Here is a 21,517-nt window from a genome sequence, read left to right on the forward strand (position 1 = left end):
CTGGTTTTTGTTTTTTTGGTGTTTTGGTTTGGATTTTTGAGACAAAGTTTCTCTGTAGCTTTGGAGCCTGTCCTGGAACTCACTCTGTAGACCAGGCTGCTCTCAAACTCCCAGAGATCCGCCTATCTCTGCCTCTTGAGGGCTGGGAGGTGCCGCCAGCTTTGTTTTGGTTTTGAGACCGAGTCTTACTATGTTGCTGACCTAGAACTCAGTATGTACGTGAGGAGGCTTCAGACTTCCTGCAGCCCTTCCGTCTCTGCCACCATATCCAGCTGAACATTCCTTTCTCTTTTCTCTTGTCCCCATGTGTGGGGGAGAAGGATGTGTGTGTGTGTGTGTGTGTGTGTGTGTGTGTGTGTGTGTGTGTGTGTGTGTGTGTGTGTGAGGGTGCGCATGGGTGCACACACATGGAGAGGCCCAAGGTTGCTGTCAGGAATCATCCTCAGTCATTCCTCACTGAGGCAAGGATTTTTGGTCAAACTTAGAGCTAACAGATGAGGCTAGTCTTGCTAGCCAGCTTGCTCTGGCTACCTCCCATGTCCCTCCTGAGGCTGGAAGTACAGGCAGCTGTCGTGTCCACTGTGTCAGTGGGCATGCTTCTGTGGAGCCAAACTCTGGATCTTAGGCTTGGGCAGCAGTTCTTAACCACTGTGCCAGCTCCCTGGCCCTGGGCTCCCCGCTAGTATTATTACTGAAGGACCAAGAAAGGACTCACCTTTGGTCCCATGGATGCGCCAGACATCACCACAGCACTTCAAATCCCGTTCTAAAGAGCAGATGCTCAGCAAACTCCAGATCCCCAAGCTGGAGTTTCTTCAGACACTTCTGCCTTCTTTGAACATAATTGAACCTCCCAATACTCAGCTTAAGCTGTGGCTCATCTTCTGTATTTCTATATATAAAATAAATCATCTCACAAAAAATTCTGTATCTACAGTGTATAGAACAAAGGAAGATTTCAAAGCCCATTAACTCACAGAGATAGTGTGTTACTGGGAGAATATGGGCTGTGTAATTAAAACAATTCAAATCCGATTACAAGGAGACAGTGGGCTTTACTGCCTGCACCATCCCACTAAAGGAAAGAAAAGCAATATCTTGCAGGTTTTAAAATTTTCTATAAAGTTGTGAATTAGAACACACTTCGCCACCCATCCATATTGCTGAGAAGCTGAGAAGTAAAGGCTCTTTACAGAACTCCCTGGGTGTGTTTGGTGGCTAAGGCCCTTGAAGTAAAGGCCACATGACCCAAATGTGAGGGCATCCTCTGGAAATCCCAATCTCAGAGTTACCAATGTCTAGCGCCCACGTCTTCCACTGAGCCACAGAGCCCTTTCTCTGCTGGGGGAGAACCGTCAAGGAAGGGAGAAAGACCAAATGACAGTCGATGGACCAGACAGGGACAGGGACTTTGCTCTGATATGTAAAGCAAACCTGTGATTTCACTCCAAAATGGGGGCACTTCTGCGGCTCTGATAAAGGAGAAGCGAAGGCCTTACAGCAGCAGGGAGCCAGGGAACGGTGCCATGTGACCAGCCCTACCCTCGGCATCCTGACTCTCGAGCGGGAAACATGGTCACTGACTGACTGGTCCTACCCACTGCCAGCAACGGTCAAGAAGCTCTTCGTACAACAGGCCGGCTGTCCGAGCCGTGTGTACAGCAAGCAGGCTCCCGCCTCGGCTTCAGGTACTCAGACAAGTGTCAGTATCCGGGCTCCACCTAGAGAGCCTGATGGAGTCCCTTGTCGGAAGCCAATACCATCTCCACAGAAGGCACAGTATAGAGACTCTGAGAGCAGCCCAGTAGGAAAGACCAAAGAGACGGGATCAGGGCCAGTGCAGTCTCTAGACTAGCTTCACTGTGTGTGCCATATCCTGCTCTGTGGCTGCAGTGTACGGTAAAGAAAACCAGGAGGACCTGGCCCTGGTCACTACTAGATATGTCACATCCCTAAGAGTGGGATCTCCAGGCTGCAAGCTGCCTCTCAGTCCCTGCCCTCTTACCTGCCAGAGGAGACCCCACCTCTTTCCCGCCCAAGGCCACTTTCTGTGTTGACTCAATCTGTTTATTTAAGTGGGGGAAGGCCTCCCCTACAGTAAGGCAGCCTGTTCTGTTACTGCCATAGTTCACTGTCTTGGGCTTCTCAGCAGCCCTGGAAGTATCCTCAGGATCATAAGGACAAGCAGAGGCAAGACCTAGTCTCTGGGCTCCTCTTTATAACGCAGAATCTGCAGGGAACTTCCAGGATAACGCAGAATCTGCAGGGAACTTCCAGGATAACACAGAATCTGCAGGGAACTTCCAGGATAACGCAGAATCTGCAGGGAACTTCCAGGATAACGCAGAATCTGCAGGGAACTTCCAGGATGGACCCGTTCAGGGGAGAGAGCAGAGGGAGGAAAGTCACCCAGATGGGGAGGCTTGAAGGAAGGGCCCAAAGCAAAGCCTGCAGCTGCAGTATGAAATGAGAGACCTGTATGTGAGGCCAAGACCCCAGTGTCCTGTCCAGAAAACGGATCTGCACTTCACATGCGCTTCATGATTCAGGCAGACCCTGGCATACAGGAGTCCCTAAAGGAGCCCAGACAGCAATGAGCGTTGAGATCATCCGTTGTTAGAACTGGGATTCGGAGACGGTAGACAACCCCACCCATATAGGACTCTTTCGGATTGGGGCTCTCAGGTGAGTACCCAGGCCCTGTACTTTCTTCCCTATCCCCATAACCCCACCGCTCAGCTGACTGTGCTCCAAATGACCGCTACAATGCCTCCTGGCCCACATGCTATCACAGTGTCTCTGCTCCAAAGGTCATCCTTACCTGTCCACCTCCAGCCTCTCAGCATCTCTGTGTCCCGAACTGCCAGCCCTGCCTACCCCAAAAGAGGTTTCGTGACAGCTCCCCTAGAGCCCACTGAGAAGACACATCCTGCCCAGTGAATCCCTTTAGCTTGGCCTGGCCTATGCCCAGTGCCAGTCCGAGAAAGACCATGCTGCGCACCACTGCAGGCGAGGCCACACTGTTGCTCCAGGGCCCCACCAGCACGTCTTTTCCTTGGATGCTCTGCCCGGCTCTGCTGTAATCCTCTTATGCTCAATCCAGGGACAGGAGCGGTACCCGAGCCTGGACAGTAAGAAGAGCATTGCACACCTACAACACTCGAACTGATTTGGAAAGAACTGACTACTCCCTCACCATACAAACAGCAATCATAAGACCCTGAGGAGGTGTATGGCAATAATCCCCCATAATCCCCCTCTTCCCATGAGGAGAGACGTCCCATGAGAGCTTGTAAAACTGAGCTGGGTAGACAGCAGCCTGCAGCAGCCAGGATGATGTCTAGAAGGAAGCCCATTGGGGGATAGCAGGGGCAAGAGCGGGAAGACAAATATGCTTTGAGGCCCTGAATCCATCCACGCCAGATCACAGTCTGTGGCCTCCTCCTTTACATAGCCTAATAAACATCCCTCCTTGCCTGGCTAGTCTGAGGGTTCCTGATACCTGCAATGCAAGGATGATTAAGGGGGTGTTTTCGGATCCCTGTCAGATTGCATGGAATAAAGGGAGGAGTGGGAGAGGGGAATTTTCAGATCTTCACGGGCATGAGAGGCCCAAACACTCCACTAGCCCAGGAATGTCATGGCTTAGCTACCTGCTCCCACAATCCTGATGGGCGCCCTCAATAGCATGTCACCAATTAGGCTCCCTTGGGAAGGGTGCTTCTGGGGCAATGGCCTGCCATACTCAATCATCACTAGGTTATTAGCACATCTGCAGGTGTTCAGTAAGCTCACCTGGTCCCACAAACACACAAATGCATGTGTGCAGGCTCATGTTTGTAAGCGTTAGAGACCGAGCCACATAGCAAGGCAAGAGACACGCAGTCCATCTCTGCAGATGTCGGTTTTGTAGAGCCCTGTGAGTCCTGGGTGTGGAGGTCATGGCGCTGGTGCTCAGAGACAGCGAAGGCACTTGGAAGGAGTTGATGGTCACCAAGTGAAATATGAAGGAGAGGATAGTGCAGTGTCAATGACAGAAGGAGAAGCCCTGGCAGAAGGGAAAGCATTGTCCAAAGAAGCCTCCTCCAGAGTAGAAGATGCAGGCCCCAATGTCCAGGTGGGTAGAGTCAGGGAACATCAAGAAACAAACAGGAGGGGGAACACTCTGCCATTGCTGGTGGGAGTGCAAGCTTGTACAGGCACTCTGGAAATCAGTATGCCGGTTCTCAGAAAACAAGGAATCAGTCTACCTCAATACCCAGCAATACCACTCTTTGGTATTTACCTAAAGGATGCTCAATCATACCAAGAGAACATTTGCTCAACTATGTTCATAGCAGCATTATTTGTAATAGCCGGAACCTGGAAACAACCTAGATGCCCCTCCACCAAAGAATGGGTAAGGAAAATGTGGTACATTTACACGGTGGAGTACTACTCAGTGGTAAAAAATGGCATCTTGAAATTTGTAGGCAAATGAACGGAACTAGAAAAAAACATCCTGGGTGATGTAACCTGGACCCAGAAAGACAATTAATATGTACTCACGCATAAGCGGATATTAGACATAAAGCAAAAGATAACCAGCCTATGGTTCACAATCCCAGAGAAACTATACAACAAAGAGGACCTTAAGAGAGACATACATGGACCCACCTAGGAAGGAGAAAAAGACAGGAGCTCCTGAGTAAATTGGGAGCATGGAGGACAGGGGGAGGGTATAAGGGAAGAGAGAAGGAAGAAATGGGAATGGAGAAAAAAGAAAACAAACTGGACACTCAGCTGGGGACAGACCACTTGGCCTTGAATGCCAAGCGCAGGTGCTATGCTGAAGTTGCCGGAGCCACAAAGCCTAGTCAGACATAGGCATCAGGAAGCTGTCTGGGAGTATGGGCATGTCCATGCCAACAGCATTTCATAAAGGAGGCCACATTGCCCCCGAGTACACTCGATGGCGCCCATCATACCACAGACCTCCCTGTCCTCTCTTTAATGGTGCTAATGTCTCGACAGGAGCTGCGCAGATTTCCACAGCAGACCGCAGCCCCAGCTGTGCTCAGGCAGGTTTCTCCAGGGAGAGGACTGATCATGAACACCAGAGGCTGAGGGGGGAGTGGCACTGGTGGCTGACTTTACCTTTGAGTGGGAGCACAGCTCATCAGCTCCTGGAGCACCCAGTGAGGGAGACTCTGGTGGGAACTTGTGACCAGTGACCCACCATACTCCCAGCTTCCAGGCTGACTGGACCCAGATATACAGTTGCCCCCCTCCCCAGCCTAAGCTCTGTCTGGGAGTGGGCAGGACAGTGCAAGCTACATGTCACATGTAGAGGCTAAAGCTTCTTGGTTTAGGGGACTCCAAAGTCCACCAAAAGGTTACTAGATTGGAGAGAAGAACCAAGTCCTCTCCTGGCACACAGGCCCACACGGCAGTACCCTCCCTGCCTATACACACAGTGTACTTGGACCATGAACTTTCTCGCTCCCATCGCTGAGGGTCAGGGGCATCTTCGAGGTGCTTTGCTCTTTCTGTGGGACCTCATAAAAGCTCCAAGATCAGCCATCAGCTGCTGCCAGAGTTGGAAAAGGCAAAAGCAGCTCCCATAGTTTCTCTCCCCCTCAGATCTGGACTGAAGGGTCTAGACAAATGGGCCTTAGACTGCAGGTGTCTGTGACAGCAAGCTTCCGGGATGCAGGAGTCGTATGCCACAGGTCCCCAAGTGGTTCTGAGAATCACGGCAGACACCGGCAGAGGCTGTAGTGAGCACATGTCTGTGTGACCCGTCACCCACTCAGGGACCTTCACTGAGCACCCAACCAGGAATCTTGGGATACTTAGCATTAAATGAAACAGACAGTTCTCCAATGCTCTTCACAACTAAATTAATAACTTAATCAGGGGGCAGAGCATGGGAAAAAGGAAAAGAAGACTTTGACAGAGAATTTCCTGTAGTGTAGTGGCATTTCACTTGTATTTTAATAAATAAAACTTGCCTGAGGATCAGAAAAGTAAAACAGTCACACTGGACAGCCTTACATCCCAGCAACCACAATGACATGCACCTTTAATCCCAGTAGCCACACTAGTTGCCATAGAAACTGGGCAGTGCATGGCTTTAATCCCAGTGGTGCACACCTTTAATCTCAGCCTTATAGAAGATTATCAAACAGGAGGAAACATCTCTCAGGCGCATTCTCATTCTAAGAGTCCTGGAGGCAGGATTGCCATTTCAGACTGAGGTTGAGGTAAGAGCCAGTGGCTGGCTGCTTTGCTTTTTCTGACCTTTAGGTTGAACCCCAATTTCTCTGTCTGAGTTTTTATTAATCGTGCTTCAATTCCCTATCCCCATATTTGAAGAGCCAAGAGGAGCCTCTTCAGAGAGGTAAGAGTTAATGCACAGCTAAAGTCTGATGAAGTGTCTGTCACTGAAGATGTTGTAATCACTGCACATGCAAAGATCCTGGGTGGAGGCATGCTTGGCCTGTTGGATGGACAGGAAAAGGTCAATGTGGTCACAGTCAAGAAGTGTGACAAGGGAGAGAACAGCAAAGTCAGCCTTGGCCATGGTATTTAAAGGCGCACTGGCCCCAGGAAAGGGTCTGTATTTTATTCTGTAGCGGCATAAATGAATGCAGACAGATTGTAAAAAATATATACAGCTTTAATGGGGAAATAGACTTACAGTATGATAGTGAGAAACCCTTGAAAGGTTTCCGTGGGAGAGGTGAGCAGACTGATTTTCAGATAGTGTAGCTGCTACATGGACACTGGGCTAAAGGGAAGGGCAGAGAGTGTGAGCACTGAGGAGATGAGCTCAGGAATCCAGGCTAGGGGGAGAACTGTGATGAAAACGAGAGGGAGTGGGGCAAAAACAGGGGCTGGGAGAGACAGCGGGAGATGGGGAGGGACAGCGGGAGATGGGGAGGGACAACCCAGAAGAAGATGCTAACAGGGACAAGCAGGGCTTCTAGGTCAGGTCATGGCTCCAAGCCTATGTTCTCTGTGCAATGCTCTGTGTTGCCTGCAGTTGTCCAGAGACACTCACTGCACTTGCAGCTCTGGGCATGATATGTAAATAGACACCTCCACCCTTCAACAGCACATGCCAAGAGCCCATGATGGAGCAAGTGCCACCCAGCTGTCTAAGCTGCTTTTCTACTGCCATGATAAAATATCATGACCAAGATGACTTAGGAAAAAAGACATTTAATATGGGGCTCGCAGCTCCAGAGGGTTAGAGTCCATGACCCATGATGGCACGCAGCAAGGCATCAGGCCAGGAGTCAGGGTGCTGAAGCTGTAGCTTAGAGCTTATATCTTGATCCAAAAGCAGGAGGCAGAGAGAGCTAAGTAAAAACAGCATGAGCTTTTGAAACCACGAAGTCCCTCTATCCCAGTGGCATGCCTCCTCCAACAAGACCACACCTCCTAATCCTTCCCAAACAGTTCCACCAACTGGGGACCAAGTATTCAAATATATGAGCCTATGGGTGCCATTCCCAATCTAACCACACTAGTCCACTGCCCACCACATCCTTTTCCAAAGTAAGATTTTGGATAGGTGCCAAGTGCTACTTGGAAATGCCCATGAGGTTCTACAATGAAATTACTGAAGTCCCAGGCTCTGCATAACCGTACCGTGTGATTCCATAGAATACACATGAGAGCATAAAGGGACAGACACAGTGCACAGACTCCACTGGGTGCAACATCACTCCTGCTGTGTCTCAAACTCTTACTGGTGCAATCCTGTAGTTTATGGTGCTGTGGTCAGTGGCCCAGTGTCAAACCACAGGGGCAGGACCTGGACACAGCCTGCAGAGCATTCCCATTCCCTTGGCCAGTGAAGGCAACAGAGGCTCCCTTGAGGGTGAGCCAGTGCTCCGAAGTTAGTTTCAACTGGGCTCTAAAGTAGTGAGCGTACGGTCCACACTCAGAGCTAAGTGAGCAACTGCAAACACCCCAGGTGGGGGTGTTCAGCACAACCCCCTTCCTTAAAAAGTCCCAGGACCTGAAAACTAGAGACTCAGCCACAGTTGCAGCAGGAGGTGACAACAGGCTTCATCATTGTCACTAGAGTGTCCCAAAAGCCAGGGATCATCTCATCTCTCTGCAGAGGTCAGATGACTTTATGAGGACAGTAACTATGGCTGGTCATTCCTTGCTGACAGAAATACACCAGTTCTCTGTTCATTTGGTTCTTAAGACAACCTATTGGCCAAGGTACCACCATCCCCATTTCACAGGCAAAAGCTGCGGCTCAGCAAGTTAAGTCCCTCGACGAGGCACATCAGGACTACTGTGCTCTAAGAGGGACATTGACAAATAGCATGTCAGCAAAAGATATGCAGGTAGTACCTGCCAGGCTCCAGGGTCTGAGCCAGGAAAACCTGAAAAGATCATAGTGACCACCATTAGATGCTCAAAAGCTGTGGCAAAAAGACGACCTCAGCATAAACCTGGGTGGGAAATGAGCATCACCCATCCCTGGGGGCTACAGACCATCCACTCCAAAGATGTTCTGCGCCCAACGTCTCATTTGAGAGATTCAGGCACCAAGGCCCTGGGAGGGCAGGGATGGCTGTGGTGGCTGTCACGACATGCCACAGACTGCATGTTTCAAGCAGAGCAAATGTTCCCTCACAACTCTAGAGGCTCAAAGCCCAAGCTCATACCAGCATAATGTGTTCTGAAAGGGCCCTTCTCCTGGGTGGTCGATAGGCACCTCTCACCAGATCCTTACAAAACTCTTGACTCGAGTGGTGCCTCTTCTTGCAAGGCACCACAAGACACACCCAGCCCAGAGCCCAGGCCCAGGCTCAGAGCTGGGCTCAGGGCTCAGAGAGGCACCCAGCATACAACCTTGTCCAGCTAGACAGAAGAAAGTGTGTGACCCCAGGCCAGGAAGAGCCTAAGGGTCAGCCTCTGTAATAGGCAGGAGTCCACCACAGGAGCCAGGCCAGGGAGAAGGAGCACTCTTCCCAGACGCTGACAGTGAGGCCCAGAGAGGGAAGTGGCCTTTTTACAAGGCCAGCAAGTTGACTGGTCCAAGTTGGTGTTTCAGGCTTTTATTGCTCTGACAAAACACCTGGCATAGTGAGCTGAGGGAGGAAAGACTTTTTTTTGGGGGGTCTATTATTTTCAAGATCTCAGTCTATGGTCACTTGGCTCTGTCTCTCCTGGGGCCATGCTGGAAGGTACTGTGTGGAAGAGCTGAGTGGCTCATCTCTACGCAGGCAGGAGGTGGAAAAACAGGGTTGGAACAAAACCTGCATCGGCAATGGCCCATCTCTCCTTCTCACCCCCTCCCATGGACACCATGCTACTGTGACTTCATCCATACTTAAGATCACAGCTCTTAGGATTCAGTCATTCTCAAAAGATCGTACACTGACAACCAAGCACCACGTATGAGCCTGGCGGGGGTGGGGAGAGTTCAGATACAAGGTTTAACATTCAAGATTCAGATCCAGACCCACCAATGCCCACCAAACGAACGTGTATCTGCCTATAGTCAGTTCCTATGGAGCTGGGACAGCCAGGCTCATACCAGCCACTCTGCACTCTGAGCAAGCGTGGCTACAGTAAGATTAAAATATCAAGCAAAGATAGCCCAGGCCTGCACAGATGGCTCCAAACTGCCTCCATTTAAGCCATGTTGTCAGCACCGACCTCCTTCCCTATTCTCCTGGGACACCCAAGCCACAAGCATCAGCCACCAGATATGGAGCAGAGGCAGCGGCCCACAAAGATGGCACGGTGTAAGGGCTAGAGCTGATCTGGGGACCGCTACAGCAGTCCTCCTTTCTCTCCAGCGGCTGCCCAGTGTCTGGCCCCTAGCATAGGCTTTTAGTACATTTCCCACCACCCTATAGCTGGCCTCTGCACCATCACCCCATCGGCCATGTGGAAAACAGAGCCACAGCTGAGCATGGACGGCAGCCCCAGTTCACCTGAAGGAGTGCTACCTGTCAGCCTCCAGGCTGCTATCTATTCTGGGATGGCGTAGAAGAGCCAGGCAGAGCACAGCTGTGAACAGGCGCAGGGCAGGTGGCGCTGCCTCTGCAGGCGCTGGCTGCCAGGGTGGGCTCTGGCAAAGACAATGTGAAGGCAGCACACTGGAAAGACAGGGTGGCCACGGCCAGTGTCCCTGATGCCAGAAACCATTTAGTGATGGAAGAGAGAGTCCCAGAGAATGGGACACTGACAAGCTGTCAGAGAGGCCAGCACCCCCAGAGAAAGGGCCGTCACCGGGCAGCAGCAGGTTAATGTTAGAAGCCAACTTGACAGAATCTGGAATCACTTGGGAGATGGGGCTCTGGGCATGCCTGAGAGGGACCGGTTTGATTTTGTTAATTGATGTGGGAAATCCTTTTTAGTCGCTGGTGGGACTTGAGCTATAGAAGCGAGCGAGCCAGCCAGCATGCACTTGCTGCTCTCTTCTGACACAGAGCCACGTGACTCGAGCTCCTGTCACTGTGGCCTCCCCACCATGACGGACTGTAAAGTGTAAGCCAGAACAACCCTTTCCCCATAAGCTGACTTTGTCAATATTATATCACAGCACAGGAAAAGAGGGGACAGGCCCAAGGGCTGAGATTGTAGAAAGTCCAGTACAGGCATGTTACTGATGGTGGCCAGGCCTGAAGCAGGACCGTTTTTTCGTGTGTGTTTTGTTTTGTTTTATTGTTATATAGAACTCTGCAGCTATCGTATTCATATGCCTCGAGGAATGATTCAGTATAGCTGATCACACAAGGCATTACCCAAACATGTTTGTACGAGAACACTTAGCCTTCCGTGAGAATAAAATGGGATTCCGTTAACTATACTCCCTGCCCTGGACGCCAGAGCTCTTGAATCTACTCTTCTTATTCAACTGGATTCATGTCTCTTAGCATCAATCTCCTCCAACAACCTCTCACAAGCATGACCCTGGGTAGAAAATTCAAAAGAAGTTGCATCTAGGTATTGGATTAAATTGGACTAGAAACGTTTTAGAAGCAACGCAGAGCCAACATTTTAACTTTTGAGTCAACTCTTTTCTAGAGAGCTGAGTTGGCCAGCTTTGTGATGTGACAAAAAAAAAAGCCTGGTGTAAACAGTCTAGAAGGAGCAGGGTTTGCTAGGGTCCGCAGTTGACATAAACAGTCTAGAAGGAGTAGGGTTTGCTAGGGTCCGCAGTTGGCCTGTTGCTTTCCGGGCTGGGGTGAGGCAGTGCATCAGGCCAAGAGCACAGGGGGAAGCTACTCTGCTCATCTCCTGGACATGAAGTGAAAAAGGGAGAAAGAACAGAGAGACCAGTTTTCTCTTTGAGAGCACACTCTCAAGCACTGAAGATATCCCACTTGACCCCACTTCTTAGAGGTTCCACGGGCCCCCAGAAGCACTGGGCCTATGAAGGGCATTTCCTACGCAAACTGTAAACTGGGGTGAATGACTAAGAGGAAAGACAACAGCGCTGAAGGAACAAAGTCTGGGTCCTAACCTGGCAACTACGAGATATTAACTGTCTCTCTACCCTGCCTGCTCCTGCAGGATGTGGCTTCGAGTACCAAGGGACAGTCATAAAGGCCTCCAAGAAAATCCTGGAGAAACGGCCCCAGTGTCACTGTGTGAGCTGGAGGATGTCCACACACATGTGACTCAACAGTTGAGAGGCAGCACGGAGAGCCTCGCTAGACTGTGGCTTCCGACTCCATACCGGCCATAACACCTTCTGACTAGCTGTCGGGAAGACCCACATGGCAATCTGGAGATCAAGGCAGGAAAAGGGAGAAAACATGGGGAGATGGTTGGGGCACACACATAGCCTGTAAGATTACAAAGAGTATGGACTCACGTGCATGCCCTTAGATATGCGTGCTCACATGTATGCTGGCATGTGTGTATGTGCCCATGCAGTGAAATGTTCCCAGTGAACATTGGAGAATAACCCTAAAGCCTGGGAGAAAAGCCCTGGAGGAATCCAGGGAGGGGATTACACAGTTTCTGGTACCTAGCCAGACTCTAACGAGGAATCTTGTGCACCTGCCGTCTTGGCACACATTTTCAGGGTTGAAGCATCACTGGAAACAGTGCTGAGGGGACAGAAAAAGCATCTCTCTCTCTCTAGGTCCAGGGCACCAAAGCAAGACTGAGTACAGCAAGGGCTTTAAGTAGGCATAGTGGAAGGTGGGAGCTGGAGGGTGAGCCTCTGAGAAAGAGACCCCCTGGGTGGAAAGGGGGCGGGGACCTACAGCGCGGCTAGTCCAATAGAAGCTTCCTTCATGCAAGTAAGTACAAGCAGCTACCTCCAGGTCCGAAGGGGAGCCACGTGTCATCCCAGAGCACGGGTGAATACGTAGAGGCCCCACAGGCCCACACTGTGATACCTGCAGAACACCTCTGTGGAATGAAAATCCAGGCACGCATCCCAAGGTAGGCAAGCCAGTCTGGGTGACACTAGGGACACAGCGAGAAGGCAGCAAGCACTGCGGAAACCCGGCGAGACGGCAGGAAAGCAGAGAGCCACAACAGGCACACAGAGACATCCGTGTCCTTGTCAGCAGGACTGGGACTGTGCTGGCTATATGGCACGGGAGAACATAGACTACCCTACCGACAGAGTTAAGTTTTCAAATCAGCTAGCCTTAAAATAGGGATGTCACTCTGGATTATCCCTGGAAGAGAGATGGGGGTCAGACGATATCACGTGAAAAGGAGCTGGCTCACTACTGTGAGCTTGGGAGAAGGATCTTGGGGTCCAGAGCTAAGAATGAAACAGCATTGGGGACATGGTACCATCCTTGCCAACACCTGGGCCTTAGCCCGACGAGTTCGTGTCAGTCTCGGGACCTGCAGAGTTATGAAATGATAAATGTGTGCTGTCTTAACCAACTAAACGTGGGGTGAACACGGGTTCTGTTCCGAGAGAAAACGAATACAGCTGAGTAGCACAGTGGTGGCAGAGCCTAGACACACCTCCCTGATGGCATGAATGTCACTCTCACTCAGAGCCCCTGGCAAAGTCTTCAGTATCTTGAAGAAGATGCCCTCGGGGATGCCAGGATGTGGCCTCAGTGAACCCTGCAGTTCTGAGCAGAAGTAAGAGAGGAAGCAGTGGTCAGCGAAGAGGCCCACTAGCGGAACACACCACCAGTGTGGCAAAAAGTGAGGGCCAGGACACCCGGGAGGAAGGTGAAGGGGTAAGCTTGACAGACCTTCAGAAATGGCTATCTACGAATTCCTGTGTCTTTTTAAATCACATTCTCTCATTCTGTCAACAGCAATCTATACTTAGAACACTTTAGCTTTTTTGTTTTTTTTTTTTTAATGTGGTATTAAGCATTGGGCTCAGGGCCTCACACGTAGGTGAACACCCCACCACATCCCCACTCTTGACTTTGTCTTCCCCCACCACCCACTCTTCTCTTTTGAAACAAGCAAGGTCTCATGCAGCCCAGGCTGCCATTAAAGTCGCTTTGCAGCTGAGGATAAAATTGAACTTCCAATCCCCCTGCCTCTACCTCCCAAGTGCTCGTAGTAAGGGTGTGCATCACCACACCTGGTTTGTGTGGTGCTGAGGGTCAAACCCAGGGCTCTGGGCCCGCGAGACAAGCACTCTAGCCACTGGGCTGCGCCCCCAGCCCTTTACCTTGTCTTTTTCTTGTGCTTCTGGTAACTAAGAATATCATCTCACATAGTTTCCTCTACCTCTCCCTTAAACTGTTATCTTTCCTTGATGTGACAGATACAGCTACACCGTATCCAACGTCTCGCATCTTTTCCTCACAGTAAAAGATAATTCTGTAAAAGAAGACTCGGGTGCAGCCCGTTCTTTTATGCATTTACATAATCTTCTGCTTGAGCAGGCACTGAAAAACAGTATGACTTTTTCAACAAATTAGTATCTTTTTCTCCTATTTGTCTTGTAGAGTGGGTTAATGCAAACTTCAACAACCAAAGACGCAACATTTTAGAGCCTTAACTGTCCATGTTATTGTTTATTAATTTTAGAGCTTCATAAAGCACATATCCTACATACTATCCTAAGACAGTGCTCGTAAGGAGTTTGTAGGATCATTCCGATGAGATCATAGGTATAAATCTTATGGCCAGCACATCCATCCAAGGAGTTTCTTGTTTTCTTCAGAAATACTTAAGGATGCATATCTTTGCATAAATAGTACCATTTCTGTTTTTTTTTTCTTTTTTAAAAAAGTGCATGTCAGCACATGCAGGCACTAGAAGAAATGTTTACAATTGGTTCATGGAGATTTCAGAAAAAAAGCCAATAGCATGGAGCATGAAACACAATGAGAGCCCTCATCATTCATAAATACAAAGGAAGAGAAAAGATAGAAAAAAATAATGCAGTGGGGTTCAGGAGGATTCCGCTCTGCTCCTTGCTGTTCTCCACACCTTCCACGCTTTATATAATGAGCATGCACTGGCCTCTTTCTTTCTCACATTTTAAAAGTAATCCATGTTCATCGTGGCCATGCATTCCTTTTATAACTGGGGGGTTAGTAAAAGCTGGAAATGAAAAGGTCATTCAGGGTCCTCTCTCAAGGAATTCGCTAGCTTGGAAAACTGTGTAGTTGAAAATATCAACAGCCTGAAGAGATGCTGAGGAAAAGCCAGCCAGAGCTGGGTCAGAGAACAGGGAGGGAATTAGTGTTTACTGAACACCAACCTCGGGCCTTATACAGGCAATTTATACACGTCTCATCTCATTTAATCCTCCCAATAATCCCAGGAGGCAGAGACTACAATTATTCCCTTTTAACAGATCTAGAAACAGAAGCTCGGCACAGGGCCAAGACTCCCCCAGGTCATGCGGTGAGCGAGGCAAGCTCTCATCTTTGGGCTCCAGCAATCAGGCCCCCATCTCTGGGTCGGGGTGCTGTCTCTCAAATTAAAACAAGGCAGCATTGCTCCAATCCCAGATCCCTTGGGACACACTGGGCACCTGTGATAAAGACTGAATCCCAGCATGCCCTTGTTCTCCATGCAGTAAGTGTCCAAGCAATGGAGAAAAAGCTGGAGTAGCCACCCAGCAAGACCTGGCAATTACCCCCATAGAAAAGCAAGAAAGGAGACCCAATGAACTGAATGCTTGCTCCACAAGCATTAGGCAAAGGGGAAAAGGCTGCTAAGCAATGCTCAGCTTTTCCCAAGGCCTCCACCGATAGCTCCTTCCTTTACTAGTAGGTACCCAGGAGCTATCCAAGGCCATGAGATAGATAACAAGATAGATTTCAGGCCATGCCACTCCCAAGGTTGAAAGTGCATGCCAGTTTTAACCAGCATGTACCAGCCCAGCAACAGCACCTGTCCAGTGTTTCTATACAGAGAAACCAGGGACCCTCATCATCTCACTCCCTCATTCCAGATGTGCAGAAATACTCCCATACCCTTCTGAGACTGCCAGCTTGCCATCCTTGGAAACAGAGACATTCTTCCAGTTACACAAATTACGTAAGTAACAACCATTAAAAGGGGGCGGGCTGAACCAGTAAAAGGCCCTGGCTAGAGCCTTTATTGACAGGACAAAGTTGTTTTGGGGGTTTGAAGGTCAAATGGCACGTAGCTGTGTTTTGTTTATTCTTCAAATTGTTCCGTTGGTTAACAAGTTAAAAACCAAATGTGACAGCCAAGTGTGGCGATGGAGTAAGGGTCACCTATAGGCCCAGCATTCAAGAGGCTGAAACAGGAGGGCAGCCTGAGCCACACGGCAAAGCCCTGCCCGCAAGAGCATCCAGTTCTACCCTGAAGTGCAGACTGGAGGCTTCTCTTTACAAAAATAGATACATGCAGAAATCTAGAACTTTTCCCGCCAACAGGGCACTAATCAAGCGAAGCTGTGTTCCAGCTGCTCCTCGACACCAAGACGGCCTCTACTGGGGGCGGTTCACCCACGTGTGTGCATCCTGCCTCAGGGTAGAGCCCTATGTAAGACCAGCACCGTCAGTCCCTGGGGTGCGTCACTCAGGGGCACAGTGAAAGAGCAAAGGATGCCTTACACTTTTGTTTACAGCAGACAGAGAGCTGTCAGAAGCAGCAGCCTTAATGGGGGTACTCCTGTTCCTATAAGGGACACAGGCAGGGGCCCTGAGGAACCATGAGGACAGCACACCATATGTAAGTGCAGAAACCAGCAGAGGCCAGAAGGGGGCGTCGGATGCCCCTGGAACTGAAGTTACCGGGCAGTTGTGAGCTACTATATGGGTGTTGGGAATCAAATCAGGGTCCTCTTCAAGAGCAGGAAGTGTTACTGACTACCGTACCACATCACCAGCCCGAGCAGTTTTCGGAATAAACAGCACCAGTCACCACCACCACCATAGATCAGCACTTGGGACTGGAGATGTAAACAATTAAAACGTCCTTCATCCTTTGAGCCTTACAGTCAAGCAGTCCCTCCCCAAGGGCTGGCCACCTTTCCCTCCTTTGCTGCACCTACAGCCAGGAGGCCCTCAGAGCCCTCCACGCTACAGTAAGATCACAGCACTAGCTCTAGCCTGCATCCCTCACCGACTCACCTCATTTTTTTAAGGTACCTGGAGACTGGCAGACAGTATGCAACCCCAAGATGACAGGAAGACCCTAGGCCCAGCAAGTCCAAGGAGAGATGGACAGCAGAGTTCTCAGTCACCCCACTCCCTCCCTACCCCACAGTCCTGCCAGTTCTGGGAAGACGTCCCTGCATGCTGCGCTTCCAGCTGTACCCTTGTGTCCTCAGCGCTTCAGGGCACTGGCGCCACCGCGGAGCCCTGCTTGTGGTAAACAAGACAAAGAGGAAGGGAAAAGAGCGTGGCTGAGCAGCAGCAAGGTCCTTGACCGGGAATCAACAGCACGAGAGAAGGAACGCTTCCAGAGCAGCCAGCCAAGGAGGAGCGGAGGGAACGCACAGGGAGGAAAAGGCAGAGGAAGCCGCTGCCACTGATGCACCCGAAGAAATCAGACAAGAGTCGCCAGCCAATGCTGAAAGCAGCGGCCCCCATTGTTTTAGGTGTATGTGTGTTTTGCCTGCACAGAGCTAACAACACTCCACGAGAAAGCCGGCAAGGGGTGATGGTCTCACTGGCTGCCCACCTGTTGCCCCTGCCTCCGAGTCTCAGCAAGACGACTGCAGGGAAATACAGCTGCCGCGGCCAGCCTGCTAAGATTTTTCCTGTCATCAGACCTAGTCCAGCTCTTCTCTTTTCCTGAGCAAACAGCGCCCACCTCCGGTCCAGGCAGCAACGCCTCCCTAGGCCCGCAACGCGGCCCGGCAAAGAAACCGGCTGCTTCACACACACACACAGTGGAGCCAGGCAGAGAGGAGGGAAGCGGAGGGCCCGCAGGGCAGAAGCTCCGAGGCCCCACAGGCTGTGCAACCGCGCCCGCCAGGCCGTGCGACTGACAGGGCTTACAGGACAAGCTCCGTGAGCCGAGCTCCTGTAGGCTGCAGGACACAGAGGCTTCTGGGGAGGTGCACGCGACACAGGCACGAAGACACACCCACCCACAAACACGCGAGAAACAAAGCTGACCCTGAGCCACGCGCCTGATCAGCAGCTCACACACGCGCCCATTTATCCGCACAGTTCTGCCAAGAGACCCGCTTGCAGTAAGTACATAGAGGCTTTTCGCTTGCCCGAACAGTATGGAGCCGCCCTATCTTGCTAGGCCTGGGAGGACACGCCACCACGCCTGGCATAGCAGCAGGCAGAGCTGGCGCCTAGGAGATTCTGCACAACCGAATGGGTAGCAACTCTGCCTGGACCCATTGCTACTCGGCCTCACTGGCTGCAGCCCAGTGACTCATGCATGGGCTCAGTGGCCACTCACCTTCCTGCACTGCCTGGAACGGGTTATTGGCCTCGATGACCTTGATGGAGTAAGTGATCTTCTCACTCTGCAGGATGTCATCATTGAGGCTCAGGTCTGATACAGCCAACTGGAACACCCTGTCGTCCTTGGCTGCGTTCTCCTCGAAGATGGCACCTGAGGGAGAAGAGGGGTCAAGACCAGGCCTGGAGAGGAACCCTTCCCACCTTACTTCCGTCCTGGGATGGGGATATTGCCTGGACCACTGGGTACCAAGTGGTGCGAGGATTGAGCTAGAATGTTTATAATGCTTTTTTGAGACAGATTCTCCTTCCATAGCCCTAACTGGACTTGAGTTCACGGTGATCCTCCTGCCTCAGCCTTCCCAAGTAGTGTGATTACAGGCATGCACCATCAGTCTCAGTTCAGGATTCTGTTTTGATTGGGTAATTTAAAGACCTCCCTATGTAACCCAAACAGGATATGCTCCCCTCCTCACACCGAACACGTGCACACAGTTAACATGAGTTACACCTGCATATCCTTCACGCTCCCATCAGGTCACATGTGCTTCATAACCAAAGCATCACATGTCCCAGTCATGCCCCACACAGAAGATGTGGCATGCTGAGGTAGCCTCCCGCTCAAATGCACCTGACATGGTCCCATAAATCCCATCTCAGGAGCCAAAGCGAATTCTCCAAGAGGAAACGTCCCCAGACCAATCCCAGTAATGAAGTGGTGCTCCTTTTTTCTTTGCATTCCCTGATGAATGCAGAAGTGAGACTGTGGTCCACAGTTTGCTCTCCTGCACCAAGGGTTTTTCCTTTTTCCTTTAGGCATACACAAGGAATTGATCACCAGTATCTTGAATGGTCGAGATGTTGCATGTATTGCTGCTCTGGTCTCTCACTTCCTCTTCCTGTATGTCTGGAGGGGTGGGGCTGTATCCTATACCCCTAAACCTTCTGATCTAGCAGTGTTGAGAGTCCCAGAAGAAACCACTCTTAAACAGTCGGTCATTCTACAAGCAAGGACGGCTCCTCCAGAGCTCCGGCTGACCTGACGCTTTCACTGATCCTGCTCTTACAGTGGAGATCAGTTGGATCTGATCTGGGATCCCCACCCCAGCCCTTTTGCCAAGTGCCAAGGGTCGCCGAGGTCCTATGGCTTGGCTAATTGCTCTGGAGCTGAGAGCTGGGTGGAAGGGCTCAGCTCCTGGATTCCACACTACACCGGAGCCGCAATGCTGACCGCCAGACCCACGCCGACTCCTGGGCGGGAAGCAGGTTTGGATCCTGGCCCGGCCCCGGAGGGAAGCGCTGCAGCCCTTGGAGTAGGGACTTGGTCCCTCATCACCTCTTTCTGCCCCGCGGGTAGCATCAGCCACGTTTTCTCACACCTCCCAACCCCCAGTTTGTCCCTGTTCGCTGGTCTTTCCCAACTTCCGGAAAGGCGACTGCGGAGGGGCTCCCCCAAAGCGACCGCTGTCAGTCCCCCAACCATGCCCAACTTCTCTCGAGACCCCAGTCATTCTGCTTCTAACTGCCACCACTACCCCTCCTCTGATCGCTCCTTCCTTTGCTTTTCCTCTCCCTCCTCTCCATCTACCTCTTTTTGCTCAGCGCCCCCAACCCCACGGCCCACGCTCCTTCCCTCCACCCCACCACCCAGACTGTATGCTGGCCCCAAGACTTAGACCAGGCAGAAACTCTGAAACTGTCCAGGATTGAGCTGCAGTTGTCACAATCAGAAACACACACACACACACACACCGAGAGCTACAACAGACACACACCGGGGAAACAGGCAAGCACTGTGTCCACTCTAACAGGCTGGCAGAACGCGGTAGTCGCACTAACACACTCTCGGATGGCCCCCCACACACCCCAACGCCCTCTCACAGTGACACCAACACCGTGCCAGGTGCACACACACTGGCACGTTGACAGCACCCATCCACAGTCACACATGGTTCCGCTTTGGCCTCTTTGATCTTGCCCTGCCAACTTAGCTAGCCCCCAGCTCTGTTCGCCCCTGGTCCCAATGCTCAGGCTGTGCCTCAGGGCCCAGCTTGCCGACGGTCCCGCTAGGGGCACGCATCTCGACAAGCGTCTATCCCCGGGTTCCCCGCTGCCGCGGCCCTAAGTGTCGGCAGAGGCCGCGGGGCCCCGCGCACTGGCAGGAGCCCCAGGGAGCAGCGAGGTGCCCGCAGGAGCGCCGAGCGTCAGGAGCACAGCTCCTCCGCGGGGCGGCGCGGGCCTTCAGGGGACCACCGCCTGCCGAGCCCTTCGGCCCGGGGAACCGACAAGTTTGGACGCCGCGCATCAACGTCTCTACTGGGGGGTCCCCGCCCAGCCTCGGCCCGTCCGTCCTCCGAGCTCACCGATGTGGATGATGGAGTCGGCCCGCACCGTAACGCACTGGCATATCCAGGGAAGAAGCCACAGCGTCAGCGCTTCCATGTCCCCCGGGCGCGCGGCTCATCCGCCCGGGCCCGGGGCGAGGCCGAGGGCAGCGCGGAGCGGGGAGGCGCGGGTCCCGGTGCAGTCCCGGGCCGCTCCCCGGGAGAGCCGAGCCCGCCCGTGCGTCTTCCCCCGCGCTCCCGCCCCTGCGCCCTGCGCCCGCCCCAGCCCAGCCCAGCCCAGTGCTCTCGGGCTCCCGCGCCGGCTCCGGTTGCGGTTGCGGCGGCGCTCGCAGCCCGAGCCCAGGCCGGCGCGGCGGGGGCGGCCCGCGGCTGTGGCGGCGACGCTTCCAGCGGCTCGAGCGGCTCTGGGGGAGGCAGAGGCAGAGGCGGCGGCGGCGGCCCGGCCCGAGCGGCGGCTCCGGGCTGGCTGTGTGTCTGAGCCCAGGCAAGGAGCGAACTGCGGAGGACGCCCCCTCCCCTCCCCCTCCCCCTCGGCGGCGCTCCCCCTCCCCTCCCGCCCGCCTCTCTCCCCTCCGCCCTCCTCTCCACCACGTGACTGCGGAGCCTTAGCCTCGCCGCGCGCGGCTTGCTCGCTCGTTGCTTGGAGGGGGCGCCCGGTGCTCCGTGCTCTCCGCCGGGGGATGCTCCGAGGCCGGTACCGCGGTGGGAACCTGGCCCGTCTGCGGCGAGAAGAGGCTCGGCCGTGCGGGCCTGGTCTCAGGGTTCGCGGGAGAAACCGAGGAGGCACGGCCACTGATTGCCCTCGGGGAGGTGGGGGTCTCAGAGCTCTCTGGCGATGGGGGACTTCAGCCGAGTCTGCAGTGGCCGGAACGGACAGGCGCTCTCGGAACCGGACCCTCGACTTTGGCAGCCTGCAGATAGACCACAAGGCCCGGGGCACTGAGCTAGGCACCAGGATGCTAGTGGGCTGGTGGCGGGCTCGAACCCTAGCTATCCGTGCAGACTTCGGCGGACATCCATCCCCCGCCCCCAGGGCGGTGCACTGCGCCGGGAGTCGGGTAGGAGGCTCGGACTCTGAAGCCCAATTCATGGCCGGAAACCGGCGCAGCCGTGACCGCGGCGCCTGGACGTGAGGAGCCTTCCAAGCGGACAACGCACTCAGACAGCGACCCTGCACGAAGCCTTCTAGGGCGAGCCCGGGCGGAGAGCCCGCTGCCAGCCGCGGAAGCAAAGCCGGACTCCCGCCGCCTCTGGGTGCCCTGCCTCTAGGCGAACCTCCATATAAAGGGTGAAACTGCTGAGAAACCGAGCCAGGGAGGGGGATCGAGCTAGCCGGGCTCACAACCCTGTCCC

General features: G+C 52.8%; 1 protein-coding gene across 2 annotated transcripts in view; it reads right to left on the reverse strand.

The window, feature by feature from the left end:
• Window positions 1-20,655, reverse strand: part of Grid1 (glutamate ionotropic receptor delta type subunit 1) — a 725,743-nt gene extending 705,088 nt beyond the window's left edge. For both annotated transcript variants that reach the window (XM_050140753.1, XM_050140757.1), the window contains exons 1-2: window positions 20,183-20,655; window positions 17,818-17,973 (exon numbers count right to left, since the gene is read on the reverse strand). In XM_050140753.1, coding sequence (XP_049996710.1) covers window positions 17,818-17,973; window positions 20,183-20,261 — 235 coding nt within the window. In that variant the 5' untranslated portion in view covers window positions 20,262-20,655. The remainder of the gene's footprint in view (window positions 1-17,817; window positions 17,974-20,182) is intronic.
• Between the last annotated feature and the right edge of the window lie 862 nt (window positions 20,656-21,517).

The sequence above is a fragment of the Alexandromys fortis genome, unplaced genomic scaffold (genome assembly GCF_014885135.2).
Source record: "Alexandromys fortis isolate MF-2015 unplaced genomic scaffold, M_Fortis_MF-2015_v1.1 scaffold_46, whole genome shotgun sequence".
Taxonomy (NCBI): Eukaryota; Metazoa; Chordata; class Mammalia; order Rodentia; family Cricetidae; genus Alexandromys; species Alexandromys fortis.